Genomic DNA, 24358 nt, shown 5'->3' with positions numbered 1-24358 from the left:
ACACCCCAGCAGTGCCACAATCCATGCCACGCCGCATTGAGGCAGTAATTGATGCAAAAGGGGCCCAAACCAAGCACTGAGTACATATGCATGCTTCTGCTTCTCAGAGGTTTTGCTGATTTCATTTAATATTCTAATTTTCTGAGATTGTTAATTTGGGGTTTTCATCAGCTGTACGCCATGATCAACACAATTATAACATATCTCACTTTGCATGTCATGAGTCTATCTCATATATTAGTTTCACCTTTTAAGTTGAATTACTGAAATAAATGAACTTTTCCACGATATTCTAATTTTCTGAGTTTCACCTGTAAATAGAATGGCTGCCTAGGAAGCTAAAGGTATAAGGCAGGAATGGGATTCCTGGGAGGCAGCTGCCATCCGCTCTGGCCAGCACTGCCAATGGTCAGATGATGATGGGAATTGTAGTACAATATTATCCGAAAGACCACAGGTTTTGCAATGTGAGAGGACAGGCAAAAAAGAGGGAAGAGAAAGGACCCAGAAAAGAGTCACACAGAGACGAATCAAAACAGACGTTTTAATGGCAGCACCAAGACAGGTGTCAACAAAGGTTTCAGCTCCCTGAGGAAAACATGACTCAGATCAGAAAAACGTAACACACAAGCTGCTGTCACAGCAATAGGTCTTAAGACCAGTGGCTATGGAAGCAGAAGCAGCCACCCCCTGCCATCTCACCAGCCTGTTCCCTCCTGCAAAATCCAGTACAAACACACTTTGTCAAGGCAACAAAGGAAGCATTGCTTACAAAATATGCCGCTCTGGGTCACAACAAGATCTGTTGATATGTTGCGGGTTAGGGTTTCACAGAACTGAATTAAGAGATGCAGGGCTGTAGACCTCTAGCGGTAAATTAATTAAATTAGACCTACAAATTGTTGTGCGTGTTGTGGTTGCAAGGCAAATGAATTATATTTTATGCTGAGAGTTAGGGTTTGTTTTGGAACACCCTATTCTTTAAAAGAGGGTGCAGTTTTCTGAAATAGCTTTGTCTGTCAAACGCTTGGGCACCAAGATGTACATGCTAAGGTTGGGGAGCTTTTTGCAGGGGAAGCCTAATTTTAAAAAGGTGCGGCAATTGTTCCAGCCGCTACATCCTTTCCAAAACCACAGAGCAGCAAAATTGTTCCCTTGCAGACTGTAAAGGCCCTAGTGATATGACTGGAAGCAGAATTCGTCCATTAAAATACATATATATACCAAATTATCTAAAGACATGCGACGTCCAATCCATGCCAATCCTTTTCCCGCCCACCACACAGTCTTAACCTGGGAGGAAAAATAAACTACAGTGGTACCTCTAGTTGTGGACGGGATCCATTCCGGAGCTCCGGTTGGATCCTGAGGTTTTCGCAACCGGAGGTGCCTGTTCTGCGCATGCGCGCGGTAGAGCACTTCTGCGCATGCGGCGAAACCCGGAAAAATACTTTTGGGTTTGCTGCATGCGCATCCCGAAGGATACATAACCAGAGGTGCTCATAAGTAGAGGTGCCACTGTACTGGTTTATTTGGCAACAGGACTCATGGGGCAGTTTTGCTGGAATGGCAGGGTGATGTTCCACTCTTGCAGCTCTCTGCGTTGGGGAAGAAAGGCAGCAGCACTTCCATGCCATGAACTATTGGAAACCCCTACACTTTAGATGCAGTTCACTTCGCAGAATCCCATAGAAACATTAAATTTGAACCCACCCAACCCAAAATATTACATCTCCCAAGGGCCCTGAGAAAAGGCCGTGTCAAAATGAAGTTTGCCTGCTGTTCTGTGCTGCTGGTAGAGGAGCTGGAATACTGTCACTTCAAAAAAGAAAAAAGGCAACGTAGATCATACAAAGTCATTCGTGCTCTAGAGATGAAAGGCACATACCTTTGTAACCAAGACTCAAAAGAAACCTGATTTGATGTATTTCTGTGGTTTGGGGCCTTGTACTTAAGATACACGGATGTGACCTTTTTTTCTGATGTGGCAAAATGAAAGCAGCCTCCAAGAATACGCAGCCTCACTTGAATAGTTTGGATCCAATTCAGCAATGTATTATCGACTTGGTGTCATGCTTATATGAATCGCCAGAGGCAGATGGTTTGTGTGGCAAACAGCCCTCCTGTTATAGTCTAAAAGCAGCAGTCGCATTCAATAGAATGATATCCAAAAAGGTAATTCAGTCCGTCTAGAAACGGCATAACTTTCCCACTATGATCCTCAAGTCAAGTCATTCACAGAAACCATTTGGTTTTGATGCTGAAAGTTTTTCATTATGATTCCAAATATAGTTTTTAAAAAACCAAAGTCTTGCTTTATATATCCAAACCATGCTTTCAAGGCAGTAAGTTCAGCAAGCTGCTGAGTTCTCTTCCCAAAACAAGTCGGGGCGCTTATCCCCACGTGTCCTGCGACAGGGACTGGCAGCTAGTCTCCAAAAATCCACAAAACGTTCACACCAGATAAGCCAAGATTGACCCGCCTGCAAAAAATAGTTGATGCATTTCATATCAAGACATGCAAGTCATACCATTCATCATAAAATAAGAAATTTAAAATGTTAAAGTCTCATTTGAAGCTGGTGCACCAGGAGCGGGGTTAAGCTAAACCCCTCCATTCGATAACCACTCTATAGAAATATTGCTACTGATACACAGAAGCCAATTCTAATGTCCGTGCTTATTTGATTAACTGGGCTTCCTTCTCATACTCCCACTTACCGTATGTGGCCACAGCCTAAGTCCCTCATTAGCAAGGTTTGTTCGTCAAGCCTCCACCCCAATACATGCACATGCCAGCAATAATAATAATAAATGGGGGCCACTCCAGCTCATTTTCAGTCCTTCTTACTAAATATTTCCACCTGCCATCCCTCCACACTCTATTAGCTAGTATCTGTTCTCTTCCCATTAATTTGATTTTGAATTGATTTTAGAATGAATTGATTTTAGAATGTATTTCAATTAATTGACTGTGATTTTATGTAAACTGTGCTATTTTTACTGTTGTTAGCCATTCTGAGCCCAGCTTTAGCTGGGGAAGGCGGGATATAAATAAAATTTTATCATTATTATTATTATTATTATTATTATTCCACCGTTCTCCCCCTCCACCCTCAATGTGATGGGATAAGCTCTCTTCTGGGCAGGGAGCAGTTCACTTCTCCTTGTTTAGGGACACAGGAAGATGCCTTATGCTATTGCTGCCAGACTATTGGGTCCATATACAGTGGTACCTCGGGTTACATACGCTTCAGATTACAGACTCTGCTAACCCAGAAATAGTGCTTCAGGTTAAGAACTTTGCTTCAGGATGAGAACAGAAATCGCACGGCGGCAGCAGGAGGCCCCATTAGCTAAAGTGGTGCTTCAGGTTAAGAACAGTTTCAGGTTAAGAACGGACCTCCGGAACGAATTAAGTACTTAACCCGAGGTACCACTGTATCTTGGTACTGTCCACACTGACCGAGAGAAGCTCTTCAGTGGACATTCCCAGCCCAGTGTTGGGTTCAGCAATACGCAGAACGCCATACCTACCCAAGCATCCCAGATTCTTTAGTCTTTATGATGTACAGGAACATTAGCAAGGTGTGGAACAAGTTGTTTCTGCCCTAAATTGAAAGACAAAAGGGTGAACAGGAGGGGAGTCACGTGACAAAGACTTAAACTAAGCATGAGGGGCTGTTGCCCTTTGTATATTGTCGGATTGCAATACTGGAATTGCTTGCACCTCTGTAAGACCACTATGCACTCACCTGGTTGGGTCAACTGAGAATCTAGTGCACAATACAGCATCTCCTAGACCCGAAAGCAGCTATACTTTTGGATAGCTCCAGCGTGAACTGTTTTTCTCCCCTGAAGCTTCCTAAGTATCCTATACATTAAATGTGAGCTCATTCCCAGGACTGTGGGCCCTTATGCAGTTGAGGCTGCACCACCCACACCCAGGTTCCCTCAGGTTCCCTCAGGGAAGCCCCAAGGGCTGCAGAAGTAACCAAAAAATCTTCAGGGGGAAACTACCTCCAAAACGCCAAAAAGCTGAAAACAGACCGATGAGGCTGAAAACACACCAATGGGGACTAAGCAAACTCAGTGACTGCATGCTGGTTGACAATTAGGGGAAAGAAGCAGAAAACTCAGGAGGGGAGCGGGAAATGTCATGTAGAAGCTTTAGAAAAGGGAATCCTGAACAGCAGTACTCCATACCACAACATTTTGTTGCAGGGGTTGTCGCTTATAATGAAGGGTAACTGGCAAGCCTTGTTAAGGGAGACAACCAGTACTTTGCTCCCTTCTCCCAGCCACAGATGCATCACCGTGCTGCGAGGAAGACAGGTGACGGCTCAACAGGTGTGTGGAGACTGATGCCATGGAAACATCCTGTAGAGCAGACGGCTCATATCCCCACCCCTAGCAGTTTTGGAACACCACCCAATTTCTTCTGTGCTGATCTGCTGTCCTGGAGGCACCAATGGGAAGCTGCTACATTCCTACCTTTGGTAGACTGTAGACTTGTCGCTGGTAAATAAGTTCATAGTGGGGAGGGTTGACGCTACTCTGATAGATGCAAAACAAGTTCTCGTTGGAGACGTCTGTGAACAACAAGTTCATATTTTGCCTTGATTAATGGAGTTATTTGGCTGATGACAAGTGGTAAAAGGCAAAGGGACCCCTGACCATTAGGTCCAGTCGCAGATGACTCGGGGGTTGCGGCGCTCATCTCGCTTTATTGGCCGAGGGAGCCGGCGTACAGCTTCCGGGTCATGTGGCCAGCATGACTAAGCCGCTTCTGGCAAACCAGAGCAGCGCACGGAAATGCCGTTCACCTTCCCGCCAGAGCGGTACCTATTTATCTACTTGCACTTTGATGTGTTTTTGAACTGCTAGGTTGGCAGGAGCAGGGACTGAACAACGGGAGGTCACCCCGTCGCGGGGATCTGAACCGCCAACCTTCTGATCTGCAAGTCCTAGGCTCTGTGGTTTAACCCACAGCGCCACCCGCATAGCACTACCACCATATAAATATATCGGGGGAGGTGGGGGGTTCCCCAAAAGCATCAGCTAAGCATCACCACTGGATACAACCCTGTGTGTTTGTTTATATAAAGTAAGATAATGCTACTCAACACATAGCTTGTGGGATACTGCTGGATGCATCTAAAGGCCATACTCAAAAACTTTTATGAGGCTCCAATATGCATACAGAGCTCCATGTACACAGAGGCATCCCTCCTTGTGTGGAGCTTCCTCTGCTCTCATGATCAACCATCACCGATGAGTGAGGGCAAAACACCGCCCCACCTAGTTCATAAAATGCTATAAGAGCCCCATTACCTGGCTTATCAGGCATTTGGATGAAATGTTGGGAGGTGAATGTTTTGCCATCGGGATATTTTGGATGAGGTGGTAGCCTGGAGTCAAGGTATGTGCAGAACACGTGCATGATAATCTGAAGAAAGAGAAAGAAATGCATTTCCTCAGCATCATTGGCAAGAAAATATCCCCAGAATAAGCCATGAATTCACTCTTCTTCTTAATACAAAACACAACCCTGTTCCCAGGCAACTGAATAAAGAATGACATGACTATGACCCTTACTAGCAAATACTTATATAGAAGCAAAAGTATACTAAGCAATTACCGTATTTTTCGCTCTATAAGATGCACCTAGTTTTTGGAGGAGGAAAACAAGAAAAAAAATATTCTGAACCTCAGAAGCCAGAACAGCAAGAGGGATCGCTGCGCAGTGAGAACAGCAATCCCTCTTGCTGTTCTGGCTTCTGGGATAGCTGCGCAGCCTACATTCGCCCCATAAGACGCACACACATTTCTCCTTACTTTTGGGGAGGGAAAAAGTGTGTCTTATAGACCAAAAAATACAGTAAGTGCATCTCTCTCTCTCTCTCAGCTTGCCGGGATGCACTGAAGGAGGTGGAGGGAAATGAAATCCACATTCAATCAAGCTGGGACAGAGCCAAACAAACTCCTTAATGTCTGCTAACGACTTAATGTGTTTGCGTCACTTCAAAACAATTTTATTCTAGTGCTTTGAGAGAGTGTAGAACTAGTTAAAAAATTTCAAGGTCAGTCCAATACAGGCAACCTAGCAATCAGCTCAGATCCAAACAGAAAAGTTTGTACAAATGTCATACGTTTCATGTAACCTCGTTTAAGCACAAGAGGACTAAAATTAATGGCATATAACCCCTGCTTCTGAGTACTGCAATCTACGCTCCCATCTAATTCTTACCACTGTTGCTGAGCCACGGAACCTTAATGGAATATATTCAGGGCAGACAACACACAAGACTTACTGCAGAGTCTGTGGGCAAATCAGTATCCCATTTCCGTGCTTTGAAGTCTCCGCCCCGATTCCACCGGAAAGAGCTCATGCACCCTCCTTGAGAAAGCTCTGTGGGTTGGCAGAATTGTAAAGTACGTTATTTGGGGACAGAACTGGAGGAAGGTTTAACGAAAGAGATTCTGTTCCTGGAGCTTCAGTACCATTCAGTGACTGAAAGAGGCAGTTCTAAAAGAGGGCTGTTCCCTTCAACACCTGTTTGTCCAGCCTTCATCAACCCGGTGCCCTCCAGATGTTTTGGTTGATGGTGCTGACGGGAGTTGTAGGGAGCCAGGTTGGCAAAAGCTGGTTTAGAATGATATACCTGAAGGAGCATCTCCACCCCCATCATTCTGCCCGGACACTGAGGTCCAGCGCAGAGGGCCTTCTGGCAGTTCCCTCACTGTGAGAAGCGAAGTTACAGGGAACCAGGCAGAGGGCCTTCTCGGTGGTGGCACCCGCCCTGTGGAACTCCCACCAGATGTGAAATAGAAAAACAACTACCAGACTTTTAGAAGACATCTGAAGGCAGCCCTGTTCAGGGAAGCTTTTAATGTTTGATACATTACAGTATTTTAATATTTTGCTGGAAGCCGCCCAGAGTGGCTGAGGAAGCCCAGCCAGATGGGCGGGGTATAAATAATAATAATAATAATAATAATAATAATAATAATAATAATAATAATAATAATTACTTCCATATGACAGCCCTTGAGTTATTTGAAGACATCTGAAGGCAGCCATGTTCAGGGAAGCTTTTAATGTTTAATAGACTATTGTATTTTAATATTCGGTTGGAAGCCGCCCAGAGTGGCTGGGGAAACCCAGCCAAATAGGTGGGGTATAAATAATAAATACATTATTATTATTATTATTATTATTATTATTATTATTATTATTATTATTATTATTATTATTTTTCATTTGATTTCAGCCTGTGGAAAACTTCATCGGGATCACCATTAAGTGCTATACTGCCAATCTGTAATATTGTTGTTTGAAACTCAGACCCTCCTTCCACTACCACACCTCTGCCTTAGCAGAGACCAAAGTGCAGAGGCCTTGCTGATGCAACAGCAGCTTGCTGAAAACCAATGCTAATTATACCTAGCGTAAAAAAGCCCCAAAATGAACACCAGCACTTTGACTCTTTACCTTTGATCCTTTCAACCAAATATTCCTGGTTTGGTGTAAGGTCCAGGTACTGCACTATTGTGTTCAGCGTGGGAATGAGTGGAGCTTTAACCAGGGCTGCTTGCTTCAGACTGCTGATACTGGCATCTGCAAAAACAAAAGGCCATGAGCCCGCCAGACAGGAAAAGCCCCAAAAGTTCTAAGATAAGTCATGATAAGGGCTGCTCACTTCCTTTTATTTAATCTACAAGGTTATGTTCTGCTACCCACAAACATGCAAATTTATCTGTACAGTGTCCTGGTAGATCATAACAACCTGATCTGACTCTACTTCTAAATATGAACAAATGTGGCGTCCAAAGGGTGTTCCCAGATATTACCAAGTGGTAAAAATAGTGGGCTGTTTTCCCTATTTCACCTTCAACAGGAGATAACAGACCACAAGTTTTATGTAAGTCAACGTACCTCCAATCTGCAACTCTGGGCACCCCATTCTCCGCATCTGAGTGCTCACGGACTCAATCTCCTGAACGAGGGGCACTAAAATTGTTTCATTGATCCACTAAATTGCAGAAAGAAAGAAAGAAAGAAAGAAAGAAAGAAAGAAAGAAAGAAAGAAAGAAAGGTAAACTGAACTGCGTCTTGGGCTTTCAAGCAATTTCAGTTTGTCCCACACAGCAATCTGTCAGCCATCCCTTCTTAGCTTAATTTGACTATTTACCCCCAAATCAAACAAGAAGTCACCTGTTTGATTTCAAAGGCCAGTGGCAGAACTCACATTTCTGAATTTCGCAGTCCAGGAGTCCATGTGATCCAGCAGTTGCCTACTCATTGACACTCTTGCCCAAACCTGAATGAGAAAACCAGATGGTCTCAGTACGTCAACTCAGTCCAGTCATTGTATGATTATTACTATTTACATCCTCCTATCTTCTTGAAACATAGTAAGCAAGTTATAAAGTCGCAAGTCTTTTAAACTTTTTATTTTATCTATACCCCGCCCATTTAAAAACAAAATAAACCATCAAACAATAATAACAACCAGATCAAATACAAAAAAGTCACAATCGCTTTAAAATAAACAACTTATATCAAACAAAGCAGTATCAATAACCCGTTAGAGTCTAATAGTAAACAACTATTACTACTACCAAATGCATGCTCCGATGCAATTTTACTCTGAATTCAGTCTTCCAGTCCCAATGCAGTTCACTATTAAGTACATGCACTTGTAGTGATTTGCCACTAACGTGTACAGTGGTACCTCGGGTTACATACGCTTCAGGTTACAGACCCCGCTAACCCAGAAATAGTGCTTCAGGTTAAGAACTTTGCTTCAGGATGAGAACAGAAATTATGCAGCAGCAGCGGGAGTCCCCATTAGCTAAAGTGGTGCTTCAGGTTAAGAACAGTTTCAGGTTAAGAACGGACCTCCGGAACGAATTAAGTACTTAACCCGAGGTACCACTGTAATGGCTCTAGAGCACTGGTCTTCATCTGGTGGGTTGGGACCTGAACTAAGGTGAGTAGCACTAAAGGTAAAGGGACCCCTGACCATTAGGTCCAGTCGTGGCCGACTCTGGGGTTGCGGCGCTCATCTCGCTTTACTGGCCGAGGGAGCTGGTGTACAGCTTCCTTCCAGGTCATGTGGCCAGCATGACTAAGCCGCTTCTGGCAAACCAGAGCAGCGCACGGGAAGGCTGTTTACCTTCCCGCCGGAGCAGTACCTATTTATCTACTTGCACTTTGACGTGCTTTCATACTGCTAGGTTGGCAGGAGCAAGGACCGAGCAACGGGAGCTCACCCCGTCGCAGGGATTCGAACCGCCGACCTTTTGATCAGCAAGTCCTATGCCACCCGCATAGCACTACCACCATATAAATATATCGGGGGAGGTGGGGGGTTCCCCAAAAGCATGTTTGGGTTAAATGTGGGTCTGGATGTGAAAAGGTTGAAGACTGATGCTCTAGAGATGCCATTCAGAAGGAAACAATCCCCTACTGCCCCAATGCCAATCTTCCATTTACCTCTTCAGCGACCTGCTTGGAGCTCAACTCGGCTTCATCTTTGTGGGCTGATGGGGCTTGGGACCTGCAGGCAGGTTGGTACTGGAATTTCCTGAGCATCTGGGCATAGTCTGCCATGGACCGGCTGTAGTTCCAAAAGGTTGGGCTGCTAGAAGGAGAACTGGAATCTGTGCTCCCTGTAAAAGGTAAAGGACCCCTGGACAGTTATGTCCAGTCAAAGGCGACTTTGGGGTTGCGGCGCTCATCTGGCTTTCAGGCCGAGGGAGCCGGTGTTTGTCCACAGACAGCTTTCCGGGTCATGTGGCCAGTATGACTAAACCGCTTCTGGCACAATGGAACCCCATGACAGAAACCAGAGCACACAGAAATTCTGTTTTTACCTTCCCGCTACAGTGGTACCTATTTATCTACTTGTACTAGTGTGCTTTCAAACTGCTAGGTTGGTAGAAGCTGGGACAGAGCAACAGAAGCTCACCCCTGCCGCGGGAATTCGAATCACCAACCTTCTGATCGCCAAGCCCAAGAGGCTCAGTGGTTTAGACCACAGCGCCACCGTGTGCTCCCTGTAATTATCCAACCACAAGCATGCAAAAGAAATTATGGGAAGAAGAGGAGGAGTTTGGATTTGATATCCCGCTTTATCACTACCCAAACGAGTCTCAAAGCAGCTAACATTCTCCTTTCCCTTCCTCCCCCCAACAAACACTCTGTGAGGTGAGTGGGGCTGAGAGACTTCAGAGAAGTGTGACTGGCCCAAGGTCACCCAGCAGCTGCATGTGGAGGAGCGGGGAAGCGAACTCAGTCCCCCAGATTACAAATCTACTGGCTACAGGAATCTACAAATCTACGGGAACTGGCTGGCAAGGCTTTCATAGCTATGGACATACACAAATACTCCATCAGGTGGGGCCAAAGACATTATTTACGTGGAGAATTGCTTACCCAGCTGAACTCTGTGCAGCTTCTCCTCCTCGCTTCGAAGGAAATTGTCCAGAGACCTGAGGTCCGTCATATAGTCTTCCTTGCCAGTAGGGGAATTGTATACAGTTGGCGAAGAGCGATACCGAGACCTCATTCCACTGCTATCCATTGGGCCAATGCTGGTGGGGTATGGTGAAGTGCTTGGGGAAGGGCTAAAAGGGGGGACCTGGGCAAAACAAAATGGAATATACTAATAGATAGATAGATAGATAGATAGATAGATAGATAGATAGATAATTTATTACGGTCAGAGACCAGCTTATAAAACACACTTGGGGGTACAGTCCCAGAAGGAAAACAAACAAACAAAACAATGTACAACAACAAATTTAAAATCTATAAATGTGATAAACGTATAGACACTTAAAACTTTAAGATAAACTACCGCAGAGAGCTGACCCAGAGTTACCCATGGAACAATGTTTGGGGATTTTCTTAACGAACTAGTTTGAGTCAGGAGATGGTCTGCGCCTATAGATCTGTACTGTACACAGAATCTGGCAACCATCCAGGTCGTCTTCTGATCTTTGCCAAACAGGAAAAGGTCGAATTTTTGCTTTTCTGGGAGGTCAGCGAGCCTCACCAGTAGGGGATCAATGGTCTTACTATGTGCCTATTCATAAAAGGGACATCTAAAGAACAAGTGCTCTGGGCTTCCTATCTCCCTGGAATATACTGGGAATCCCAACACGTGGATGAGTGATCTCTCCCCGTTTATTTTCCATCAGAGAGCTGCAAAGTTTTTTTTTTTGGTTTTTTTAAAGAAACACTAACTTTTATTCATGCCTCTGGCACTTGGCCCAAAGGGGGTACAAAAGGTGGGGAAATCTGGAAAGGATTCCACCTCTGCGTTGCAACAGGATAAGCTCATGTCATCTGAGGCGGTTGAAATCAAAGCCATGTTGGAGCAGGGAAGCGGTCAAGGGGAGGAGGTGCAGGTCCTCAACACACAGACCTCATCAGTGAATAAACCCACACTTCCAGCCTCAGCCTCCCTATCCACAACTGTAAAATGGGGAGACAGTGTGGTGTAGTGGTTAGTGCTGAACTGGAAGAGACCCACCTTACAGGGTTGTTGTCAGGCCCATGCAGGGAATGGGGTAGCCATGTAACAATAATAATAATAATAATTATTATTATTATTATTATTATTTATACCCCGCCCTCCCCAGCCAAGGCCAGGCTCAGGGCGGCTTACAAGCAATAATAAAAACAACTTGAATGAATACAACTTAAAAACAAGATTAAAATACAAGATTAAAATATTGAAACATTAAAATATTAAAATGCAGCCCCATCGCAGGAGGAGAAGGAAAAGAAAAAAGAAAGAGAGGGAGGGAATCAAATTGGCTCCAAGCCAAAGGCCAGGCAGAACGGGGGCCACTAGGTGGCGCATCGGAAGATGGCTGACAATAACATCTCTCCGACCCACACGAGGTAATTTGGAGGCTATGATGGGGGTAATTAGCCTCCTTAACCCCCCCAGGATTGTGGGGGGGACGGCCCTTGCCTGCTGTGCCCTATACCATCCCCAAATTTGTGGGGGTGGGGGCACTAGGCACAAAGCCCTCCTGTGGGATTCCGGCACTCCTGGACGCCGTCCCTGATTCGCGCCGCTAGTTGCAAGCATCTTCAAAAGAAACAATTTGGACGAGATAAATTGCACATGCTTCAAGGAAAAAGGGGAGTAAAGACTGCTGACAGAAGAGATCTCTGATAACAAGACAAGAATAAAATATGAGAAGATACGTCAAGATACGGTACTACAAATGACTGAGGGGGGAGGGGGGAAAAACCTGCCTTCCTTTTTCTTACGTGATTTAACAAGAATCCCCTCCCCTAATGAGTCAGAAACTAAGGACTTAAGCTGTGGATTTAAGGCTGTGTGGAGATAAACTTTCGAACCAAAGCAATGTTTCAAGATGAAGCTGGAAAGCTAGGAGTTTTGGAATGACACAGTTAAAAATGCCGTTGCCATTTTGGGAGGCATTGTTGGAGCTCTTGGGTCTGGGAGGAGAAAGAGAGAAATAGAGTTGTTTACATATTGTAGATCAACTTCTCGGTGGGACTTAAGAGCGACAAATGCCAAATTTATGATGGAAAGAGCGATGCTATCTACGAAGGAGATATATGGAAACCATCTGGACTTAGTGGAGGAACGGGAAATCTACACAGGATTATTATTTTGCTTATCGGCTTAAGGAGACTAACAGAAGAGATCGTAAAGGAAAAATAGAAATTATATGAACAAGATATGATGTGGAAACACCAAGATAAGACTGGATAGAATTATGAATTTTGTCTGGATTGATTGGGACTGATTTGGACATTAACGCAGTAATAAGATGATGATCTGAATCCCCCTTTGGATCTTGAAGTATGGGTTCCCCCAACAAAATTTAAAAATTTGGCTTTGTAATTTGGAATTTATGTGATGTGATTTAATTTGATGTGATTGGCCAGTTAATAAAAATTATTTAAAAAAAACAAAAAAAACAAAGGCCAGGCGGAACAACTCTGTCTTACAGGCCCTGCGGAAAGAAATCAGATCCTGCAGGGCCCTGGTCTCATGAGACAGAGCGTTCCACCAGGCTGGGGCCAGTTTAGAAAAGGCCTTGCCTCTGGTTGAGGCTAATCTGACTTCTTAGGGCCTGGGACCACCAGGGTGTGGCTATTACACGTGCCCCAGGCCATGGAGGGCTAAGCCTGCTTGGGGGCTCCCACCAGGGGCCTGCTGGACTTACAATATCATGCCAAGAATGCCCCATGCCTGCCAGCTTAACAGCCAACACAAGACTCCTGCTCCGGGCCTTAGACAAGCTCTCTGCGCTGGCCTGGTTGTTGTGAGGATTTTAATGAGGAGTGAGGAGAGCCATGCTCTTCACCTTGAGCTGCTTGGAGGAAAAATATAAATGCAGCAAAACAACTGCAACATGCATGTGTGCATGCGCGCCCACACAGAGTGCTGTGAGCACTAAATGGGAAAAAAAACCCCATTTTTATAAATATTTGTTGGTATTATATCAACAACCTCAGATATGCAGATGACACAACTTTGATGGCTGAGAGCCATCTTAATGAGGGTGAAAGAGGAGAGCGCAAAATATGGTCTGAAGCTCAACATCAAAAAAACGAAGATCATGGCCACTGGGCCCATCACCTCCTGGCAAATAGAAGGGGAAGAAATGGAGGCAGTGAGAGATTTTACTTTCTTGGGCTCCATGATCACTGCAGATGGTGACAGCAGTGACAAAATTAAAAAACGCCTGTTTCTTGGGAGAAAAGCGATGACAAACCTAGATAGCATCTTAAAAAGCAGAGAGATCACCTTGCCGACAAAGGTCTGTATAGTTAAAGCTATGGTTTTCCCAGTAGTGATGCATGGAAGTGAGAGCTGGACCATAAAGAAGGCTGATCGCCAAAGAATGGATGCTTTTGAATTCTGGTGCTGGAGGAGACTCTTGAGAGTCCCTGCAAGAAGATCAAACCTCTCCATTCTGAAGGAAATCAGCCCTGAGTGCTCACTGGAAGGACAGATCCTGAAGCTGAGGCTGCAGTACTTTGGCCACCTCATGAGAAGACTCCCTGGAAAAGACCCTGATGTTGGGAAAGATTGAGGACACTAGGAGAAGGGGACGACAGAGAACGAGATGGTTGGACAGTGTTCTCGAAGACACCAACATGAGTTTGACCAAACTGCGGGAGGCAGTGGGAGACAGGAGTGCCTGGTGTGCTCTGGTCCAGGGGGTCACGAAGAGTCGGACACGACTAAACGACTAAACAACAACAAAAGTATTATATGAGGAAAGACTAATGAGAAAGCTCTGTACCTTACTGTAGCAGCTGCTTGGGGAGTAGCTCATAGCAGCACTGTAAGAACCAGAGCTGCTGCCCGACAGAGCCTGGAGCTGAGGGCTGTAGCCAGACATGCAGCTGGAGGCAAATTTTGGGCTGGCACTAGGCGAGCGGGAAGGGCTGTAACTCAGCACACTCTGCCCCTGAATAGGAGGAGAAGGCGTCGAAGGAGGAGTTTTCTTTGGCGTCAGCTCACGGGGTGGAGTAGTCTGGACAGCTGAAATGGAAATTTTTAAATATATATATTTTTAAGCCTTAGAAAGTTTCTGCACCTTTATCACTTACACAGCCCAACAGGAAAACAACAAGAATCCCCCGACAGCATACAAATCAATCTGGCTAACCTGATTCAAAAATACACACGCACACCCCGCTCACACACAAATACAATTCTCACTACAGCCAAGCAAAGAAAACCAATCACACTCTAAGCCATACCCAACCTCTCTCACCACCAAGGAAATACAACAAGTGAATAGTAAGAGAACCCATACAAGTAACACTGACACAACCCCTCACACACACAAAGTAGAATAATAGAAGGATAACCACCCCACTCGCCCTCTTCCCTTCCTTCTTGCTAATTATTTAAACCAATTCATAAACCAAGAACTTATGCACTCACCACTAATAACGAAATATATGTTGTAGATATTTTCCCACATTTATTATGCTATTTTTGTGATATGCAAATAATATGAGAAAACTTGGTATATTTATTTGTATAACATTATTCTTATTTATAAAACCTAATTAAAAAAAAAAAGAAAGTTTCTGCACATCCCACAGGATCGTATACAGTGGTACCTCAGGTTACATACGCTTCAGGTTACAGACTCCGCTAACCCAGAAATAGTACCTCGGGTTAAGAACTTTGCTTCAGGATGAGAACAGAAATCGTGCTCCGGCGGCACAGCAGCAGCAGGAGGCCCCATTAGCTAAAGTGTGCTTCAGATTAAGAACAGTTTCAGGTTAAGAACGGACCTCCGTAATGAATTAAGTACTTAACCCAAGGTACCACTGTATATATCAAGGAATTCAGCCATTTTATTTGCTTTTAAAATTTTCTGCTCTACGTGGTGTGCTTTGCAGGGAAAGCTTGGCGGGCGACAGCAGGCTCCTGGCGGCACACCAAGCACAGCTACATGTAAGATCAGGTAAAAAGGTAAAGGGACCCCTGACCATTAGGTCCAGTTGCAGACGACTCTGGGGTTGCGGTGCTCATCTTGCTTTATTGGCCGAGGGAGCTGGCATACAGCTTCCGGGTCATGTGGCCTATTTATCTACTTGCACTTTTGACGTGCTTTCGAACTGCTAGGTCGGCAGGAGCAGGGACCGAACAACGGGAGCTCACCCCGTCGCACGGATTCGAACCGCCAACCTTCTGATCGGCAAGTCCTAGGCTCTGTGGTTTAACCCACAGCGCCACCCGCGTCCCATAAGATTAGGTACTCCCACCCTATTGCCTTCCCCTTGCCCTCCTCAACAAGATGATCTGTCAAATACATGACTTTCCCCATAGAAAATATCAACTACACACCACTTCCATTGTGTCAGTATTTGCATGGGTGCTCCAAATGTTTTGAATAAGTTACTTCAATTGCAGAGTTGTTTTTTTTTTAATCTGCATTTTAATCTGCATTCCTACCTGCATTCTGCAACCCCAGGAGGGTCTGCTGTCCAGGACTCATAACCAAGCTGGTTGGGGCCATAGTATATTTAAAATACCTCCAGAAGTCAAATAAGGCATTAAGGCTGAATACAGACGCAAATGCAAGTTCTAGAACAAAACAGAAGATTACAATAAGAGTTTGTGAACGGCATGAGACGGGTAACAATTTACACAGCCAGCCACTCATCAGTTTTATCGTACGAAAGATGCTGGTTTCACCAGGTAATCAGGATTATCAAAATATCTGAACAATCAAGAAATTTAGTATGAAAAGTGTTGGTCTGTAGCAGAAAGGGGGAGGCAGAATTCAGACAATTCTTAACTGACATACAGTAAGCCACAGGTACATGGAAATTCCAATCTCACTGATAGATAGATAGATAATACTTTATTCGGCTATAAGCCCACAAGGTAAAACCAATCAATAAATAAAATAGCATTTTACATTCTAAAATATCAACTAAAATATTTCAACGCATAATCTCCTTCACGTTACATACAATCTCTAGATGTACCATATTGTGGCCTTGAATATAAAGATGGTGGATAGAGTTTACTAGATTTTCAATAGTCATGCAGCATTCCATGAAGTCTTTTATATGAAAGAACTGAATTCAGGAATCTGGCAACCTGTAATGTTCTATAAGAGTCAATGTCCTGGAGTAGATAGGCTAGATGTAATTCAGGTGGTTTAGCAACAGTTTCCAAAATGATTGAACTCAGAATCCTTGATCGGGGAACAATATATAAAGGACAATTAAACAAGATATGATAAAGGGATTCTATTGATTTGTTGTCACATGCACATAAAACAGAGGTTTTACCGTTAGAAAATCTATTGCTCAGCACATTTGAGGGGAACACATTAAATCTGGCTCTAACAAAAGCGAGTCTATGCGACGCAACCGATAAGGTAGACAGATATCGAGGTATCTGGGACATAAATGTAATGCCCTGATTTATCGGGGAACATGTACCTCCACCTGTAGTAAGATTTTGTTGCAAATCAACCTCCTCCAATCTTTGTTTGATGACCTTTTTTGCTGTAATTAGATCTAAATTTAGTATATCGGAAGGAGAGATTCCATAAGACAACAGTTTGGAATGGATTTTTGCCAGTCTCACTGAATTCATGCAGTTGCCTGGCAACCAGAGCAGTCAAGGCCAATTAATACTTTATAATTTGTCACATATATATGCACTTAGCAACTCACAGAAATGGTCTAACCAGAGGCAGCACCAGTCACAGATGATGGCACTTATAATGCTGAACTATTTTTAAGGGAACAAAGGGGAAGAAATCTGCACCACCAAGGTGTGGTGGGGGGGAGGCTGGAGGGAGGAGAGGTGAGCCCTGAAGCTAACTCCTGAAACACAGACCAGAGTTTGCAGGAAGCTAGTGTTGTGTCTGCACCTGACCATGTTTACCCAGTATGGATGGAACCTAGACGGAGGGATAAGCAAGCATGGGGACAGCAAGGTGGCTTTAAACCCTACAATACGGCTTTATACCCTTATGAGGAATGGTTGAGGGAGCTGGGCATGTTTAGCTTGGAGAAGAGAACATTGAGAGGCAATATAAGTCCATCTTTATCTGCAGGGATGTTAAATGGAGCAAGCTTTTCTCCTGCTCCAGAGAGGACTCAAACCAGTGGACTCAAACTACAAGAAAGGTTTCGGCTAAACATTAGGAAAAACTTTTCAACATCTACATATAGCTGCTGGGAGAGATCACCAGGAGGTTTGGGCTGGGTGTCCATCAATTTGCGGATGATACACAGCTCTACCTCTCTTTCAAATCAGAACCAGTGAAGGTCCTGTGTGAGTGTCTGGAGGCGACTAGAGGATGGATGGCGGCTAACAGATTAAGGTTGAATCCTGACAAGACAGAACTACTGTTTTGGGGGGACAGGAGGCGGGCAGATGTGGAGGACTCCCTGGTCCTGAATGGGGTAACTGTGCCCCTGAAGGACCAGGTGCGCAGCCTGGGAGTAATTTCGGACTCACAGCTATCCATGGAGGCACAGGTCAATTCTGTGTCCAGGGCAGCTGTTTACTAGCTCCATCTGGTACGCAGGCTGAGACCCTATCTGCCCACGGACTGCCTTGCCAGAGTGGTGCATGCTCTAATCTCCCGCTTGGACTACCGCTGCGCTCTACGTGGGCTACCTTTGAAGGTGACCCGGAAACTACAACTAATCCAGAATGCGGCAGCTAGACTGGTGACTGGGAGTGGCCGCCGAGACCACATAACACTGGTCTTGAAAGACCTACATTGGCTCCCAGTATGTTTCCGAGTACAATTCAAAGTTTTGGTGCTGACCTTGAAAGCCCTAAACAGCCTCGGTCCAGTATATCTGAAGGAGCGTCTCCACCTCCATCGTTCTACCCGGACACTGAGGTCCAGCACCAAGGGTCTTCTGGCGGTTCCCTCACTGCGAGAAGCCAAGTTACAGGGAACCAGGCAGAGGGCCTTCTCGGTAGTGGCACCTGCCCTGTGGAACGCCCTCCCACCAGATGTCGAAGAGAACAACAACTACTAGACTTTTAGAAGACATCTGAAGGCAGCCCTGTTCAGGGAAGCTTTTAATGTTTGATACATTACAGTATTTTAATATTTTGCTGGAAGCCGCCCAGAGTGGCTGAGGAAGCCCAGCCAGATGGGCGGGGTATAAATAATAAATTATTATTATTATTAAAACTTTCTTCAGACAGTAAAAGTTGTTCAACAGTGGAATGGACACCCTCGGAAGGTGGGGGACTCTCATTCCTTATGAGGTTTTCAAAAAGAGGTTGAATGGCCATCTGCCAGGGATTCTTTAGCTGTGATGACAGCACTGTAGAGGGTTGGGCTAGATGACCCTTGAAACTCTACAATTCTGTGAAAAAACGAAACCCAGAGGATCACCTCCTCACTTCCTTTTTCTCTCCCTAAAGGCATAAATGCAGAGGCATCCCCACTCCATTCAACCAACTTCTACATTCTTCTGGAGTTTCAAAGTACTTACCTACATACCACAGTAACCAGCACGAAATGTTATAATAGGAACTGATTAGTTTTCCAGACCTGGTAGGGTGGGAAGAGAGAAACAAAGGTCATTCACAGCCCCACAGCATGGAAGCACCAACTACTTTTCAGTGATTCATAATAAATAGCTCACTCCCCATGATGAAGATACAACAGTTTCCCCCAGGATGATTATGGCTGGATTTCCAGCACCTCACAGTGGCCTCCCCGATTCTCTCCTCCAAATCTGGGCTATGAGAGATTTGTGTCTTCCACCCAACAGTCATCTGCCAAAGCAGAGCAGACACGTTTACTCATTACTAACACCTTAAAATTTAATAGCATTTTAGAGCGTCAGAAAGCACTTCCACAAACATTCTCTCTGTCATTTTTAAAACAGCCAAATACAGCAGCTCAATTATCACCATCCCCTGTATGTCTGACACCAAGGGAAAGTGACTTGAAATCCTTTATGAATTCATGGGATGATGAATGATGACTTCATGGGAGAAGCGGTGAACATTTATCTCACTGATGACTATGGGCCACAAGAAACCATCAGCAAGGATACAGAATGAAGTTGGGGTGTTTGTCTCTCTTACATTTCAGTATAAATCATGCCAGCCATGGACAAGTTCAGAAGCCCCCATGCCAAGACCACTTTTTTTGCTTCAGTTTCTTTCCTCATCTCGATGGTCCTGTCAATGAGGGAAGCAGCTGGACCTTGTTCCCCCTTCATTGTCTGGAAAGAGCAGAGGGACAGTTAGTTATATGAGAACATTTACTTAACGTTCAAAGAAATTTCAGTGCTAATTCAAGTGCACCTTCTCCTGTTTACCCCGGGTGTTGCCCAAAGCTGTGCGACCAGATGTCCCCTTCTTCCCTCGAAATCTTCTCAAGATGGTCTCTCAGCCTTCTACGGCAGATGGGGGGAGCCAATGGGGGCTGCTGGGAGAGGAAGAGGAAAGGCCGACTATACAAGCAGAAATTCCTTTCATAGAATTGTAGAGTTGGAAACGACCTCCAAGGCTCACTTAGTGCAACCCCTTGCAATGTAGGAATCACAGCTATTACACTTGCAGATGGGAACTGCGGGATATCAATTGTGTTTCCTTTAAAAGGTAAAGATAAAGGGACCCCTGACCGTTAAGTCCAGTCACGGACGACTCTGGGGTTGAGGCGCTCATCTCGCTTTACAGGCCGAGGGAGCCAGCGTTTGTCCGCAGACAGCTTCTGGGTCATGTGGCCAGCAGGACTAAGCCGCTTCTGGCGAACCAGAGCAGCGCATGGAAACGCTGTTTACCTTCCCACCGGAATGGTACCTATTTATCTACTTGTACTTTGACGTGCTCTCGAACTGCTAGGTTGGCAGGAGCTGGGACCGAGCAACGGGAGCTCACCCCGTCACGGGGATTCAAACCGCCAACCTTCTGATCGGCAAGCCCTAGGCTCAGGGGTTTAGACCACAGCGCCACCTGCGTCCTTTACCTTGAGCCAAATTTTATATTGCAAGCTCCTCTCCTTGCATTCTGCACACTGATGAAGCCATATAAATAAGTAGTAAAGAGAACACACCAAACTATATCTGAAGCTCCTTTTCACAGTAAGCAAACATTGGGTGCACTTCAGTTGTTTGTCGTGAGGGACTTAAAAGGGCCTTAGCCCACCAGTCACCTTCCTTTGGGCCGCATAGCTGCAAAGCAATTTTCCCCACCAACCTTACAAGGGTCTCTGCTCTCCATCCAGTGTTAATTTTGTTCCTTTGTCTTATCCCAATTGTCTTAATGCCATTTATAGAAACACATTCATGGATTCAATTTTGTTTCTCTTGATCACCACACCGCCCTGTGATCTTCAGAAGAAGGGTGGCATGCAAATTTAATAAATAACAATAAGCTATTGGGCAGCTAATGAACACATTAAGTATTATTATTATTAGTTGCTTTACAGAAGGGAAAAAGCATTGAAACACCATGGAACAGTAAAATTGCAAGCAATTTAAAACCAGGAGAGTTTTAAAAGACAGAAAGATGCTTTCAACTGGAATCTTGGGGCACAGTTCCATGTAAATCATACACTCTTGTGATCATTTTATATTGCAAGCTCCTCTCCTTCTCCTTCTCTCGGTGGAGAAGCCACCACCGAGAAGGCCCTCTCCCGCGTCCCCACTGAACTATTTTTTTGTTTTGACTATGGCAGACCAACACGGCTACCTATCTGTAACTGGAACTATGGAAGGCACCACATTGAGCCGCATGAAATGGAAGTCCATCTGTGTATCTGAAGAAGTGTGCATGCACACGAAAGCTCACACCAAGAACTAACTTAGTTGGTCTTTAAGGTGCTACTGGAAGGAAAAAATTTTTTTGTTTTGACTATGGCAGACCAACACGGCTACCTATCTGTAACTGGAACTATGGAAGGCACCACATTGAGCCGCATGAAATGGAAGTCCATCTGTGTATCTGAAGAAGTGTGCATGCACACGAAAGCTCACACCAAGAACTAACTTAGTTGGTCTTTAAGGTGCTACTGGAAGGAAAAAATTTTTTTGTTTTGACTATGGCAGACCAACACGGCTACCTATCTGTAACTGGATCATTATATAGTTATTTATACTCTGCTTCACCCCCCCCCCCAGGAAATTTACAGATGAGAACAGCTATAAACATGGGGGGGGGGTCAATAATTAAAATACAATTAAACACATACACAAGTTCTATTAAAACATAGCTGAGTTGGTCAGAGCGTGGTGCTGATAGCACGAAGGTTGCAGGTTCAGTCCTCCTGAGAGAGAGCAGCCTATTCCTTCATTGCAGGGGGTTGGACTAGATGACCCCCAGGGTCCCTTCCAACTCTAACAATTCCACGATTCAAATAATTACAATAAAAACAGCATGCCGCCAGTCCCCTCATTAAAACAGTCGGGTCCCAAAAGAACGTTGGAACAGGAAGATCTCCTCTACCTGCAAAGCGGAGGGAGGACAAGGAGGGAGCCAGGCTGGCTTCTCTTGGCAGGGAGTTCCACGGTTGCCTGGGAGAAGCCACCACCGAGAAGGCCCTGTCCCGCGTCCCCACTGAACATGCCTGGGAGGGTGGCAGGACTGAGACCAGGGCCTCCCCTGGGTAGATTCCCATGAGGGGAACACGGTCCCTCAGGCAGACTAAGCCTTATTAGCCCAAGCTGCCTCATAAGGCCAGGGGGCCAGCCGGGCCCCCACTTCCTGGTCCAGCTACCAGGAGGTGCCAGGGACTGATCCTGACACCGGCTGCTCTGCCCCACAGCGAGAAATGGGGCGCCCCACGCGCTCCCCCTAGGGCAGGGGCAACCTGAGGCCCTCCAGGCGCTGCTGGACTACAACTCCCATCATGCCTAGCTACTGGCCGTGCTGGCTGAGGCTCATGGGAGTTGGAGTCCGGCAGCCTCTAGGGCCACAGGGTTAACCGTCCCCGCCTCTGGGGCCCAACGGTAAACGGGGCCCCAGGGAGCGCATGCGCACCACTCACTCACCCCCCCCCCCAATTCAAAGGCAGACCGACCCCCTCAACTTCCCCGCGCTCGTCTCCCCTCACTCACCCCGGCGGCTCCTCGCGCGGCTTCGTTTTTAAAGCGCGCATGCGCAGTGGGGCAGGCCCCGTTTTAAAAAAAAAATCCAACCCTCTGACGACAGCAGAAGGGGATTGGCTCGCACCGATTGGAGGAGGGAGAAGACGGCGGAGGCGGGAGCTGTCGCCGGGGCGACAGGAGGGTGAAGGCGACGGTTGGCGGTTGCTCTCGCGCTCGGCTCCGATTGGGTCGCATCTGTTTCCCTCCCCGCTCCCATTTCGTCACGACGTGGCCCCTCCCCTCCTCTATTAAGCCGGCCGGTAGCTTTTAAGTTTTGGCGGGAGAAACCGCTGAGGCGGAGCAAAGTTCTTTCTATACGTCTCTCATTATATTATCACTTTTTTAAAAAAAACAATCTTTATTAATTTAAATTACACACATATAGAAAGAATTTACAATTTCATACTACAAAGAGAAAATAAAGAAAAAAATTAAGAAATAAATACAGAAAAAAGAAAGAAGAAAAAGCAGATTTACGTGCATAAAAAAACCTTAATCTTCCTCATTAATACTTAAATAAACACTTAAATAAAAAAGACTTCTGACAAAACGAGTCTTCCAATCATTCTCATTGTACTGTTTATACTGCCGGTTTTTTCACAGTTTTGTATTCTTTAATTTTGTTCCCTGAAAATGCAGGAATCTTTTGTGGCGGCTCCCATCATTCTTTTTTTTAAATAGTATTTTTATTAACCAATTTCAGTGTAACAATTTGTCAATCCTCATAATCAGTTACATTATTCCCCCCTTTTATTACTCCCCCCTCAACCCTCCCTCTCCCCCCCCAGGACTTCCCTCAGCTCCCCTCCCTGATTTTTCCCCCATATCTTGTTCTCTGCACGTTATAAAATGGTACACATCCTTGCTTTATCTATCATATGTTCAACTAATAAATTTGTGAATGTTTATTCAAAACCTGCCAAAGAGTCCAGTTCATTTTGTGGTCTTTTTAGATCGTTTGCAAAAAGTTCCTATTCTTCCTTGAAGTCACAGTTGTCCTTTTCACGCAGTTTGTATGTCCATTTGGCCAGTTCTGCAAAACTCATCAATTTTCCTTGCCACTGTTTTTTCTTGGGTTTTCCTCATTCTTCCATCCTTGCGCTAACAAGACTCTTGCTGCTGTTGCAGCATACATAAATAAGCTCTTTATTTTTCTTTTTTTCTTCTTTTTTTTAAGAAATATTTATTAAGATTTTACAAAAACAAATATACAAAAACACATAATAAAAGAAACAAAAAAATAAAAATAAATACACAGAAAAAATAAGAAAAATTTAAAACAATTCTTTTTCATAACTTAAAACTCATTTGCTTGTTTCTTTGACTTCCTCACACCTCCCCTTCTTGTATTCCCATTTAAATAATCAAATCAGCAAATCCTTACCCTCTTTCATTTATCTTATCTCTATAACTAAACATTTTATAGCTCATTATTTTCGTCCATTATCAATTCATTTTTGCATATTCTTATTAACTTTGTTGCCAATACCACTTATTTCCAATCCAACATCATTTTAATTATGTTTTTACCTATTTATACCCTTTTTCCATATTCTTAAAGCATTACAGCTGGAAACCACTTAATTTCTATCCAACATCATTCTAACATTCATTAATTTTACAATATCTCTGTAAATAATCTTTAAATTTCTTCCAATCTTCTTCCACCGACTCTTCTCCCTGGTCTCGGATTCTGCCAGTCATTTCTGCCAATTCCATATAGTCCATCAGCTT

General features: G+C 44.7%; 1 protein-coding gene across 6 annotated transcripts; it reads right to left on the bottom strand.

The window, feature by feature from the left end:
- Positions 1-524: 524 nt before the first annotated feature.
- Positions 525-22686, bottom strand: TMEM209 (transmembrane protein 209). 6 transcript variants are annotated; one of them, XM_083572909.1, is made up of 16 exons: positions 22595-22686; positions 19856-19962; positions 19620-19759; positions 19019-19077; positions 15987-16118; positions 14314-14555; positions 10445-10649; positions 9503-9678; positions 8253-8324; positions 7940-8036; positions 7496-7621; positions 6315-6412; positions 5335-5449; positions 4495-4592; positions 3538-3611; positions 525-2483 (listed from the first exon to the last, which is right to left on the bottom strand). In XM_083572909.1, exons 3-16 carry the CDS (start codon positions 19754-19756, stop codon positions 2429-2431), a joined length of 1686 nt encoding a protein of 561 aa, XP_083429035.1. In that variant the 5' UTR covers positions 19757-19759; positions 19856-19962; positions 22595-22686; the 3' UTR covers positions 525-2428. The 6 variants fall into 6 exon arrangements, with proteins under 6 accessions (XP_083429035.1, XP_083429031.1, XP_083429032.1 ...); XM_083572905.1 differs by having other exon boundaries at positions 19842-19962; positions 22595-22685; XM_083572906.1 differs by having other exon boundaries at positions 19842-19965; positions 22595-22675.
- Between the last annotated feature and the right edge of the window lie 1672 nt (positions 22687-24358).

This window comes from Podarcis filfolensis (genome assembly GCF_964270895.1).
Source record: "Podarcis filfolensis genome assembly, chromosome: 10".
Classification (NCBI taxonomy): Eukaryota; Metazoa; Chordata; class Lepidosauria; order Squamata; family Lacertidae; genus Podarcis; species Podarcis filfolensis.
This window is presented reverse-complemented; position numbering and strand designations above follow the sequence as displayed.

What these genes read in the sequence shown, in the direction of transcription:
- TMEM209 (XM_083572909.1), bottom strand. Translation starts at nt 19,756, where the DNA reads ATGAAGGGGGAACAAGGTCCAGCTGCTTCCCTCATTGACAGGACCATC. An exon ending in CTGGTTACTGTGGTATGTAG is followed by an intron (nt 16,119 to 19,018) that starts GTAAGTACTTTG and finishes GTTTTGTTCTAG; the next exon opens with AACTTGCATTTGCGTCTGTA. An exon ending in CCAAATGCCTGATAAGCCAG is followed by an intron (nt 4,593 to 5,334) that starts GTAATGGGGCTC and finishes TGTTGTTCACAG; the next exon opens with ACGTCTCCAACGAGAACTTG.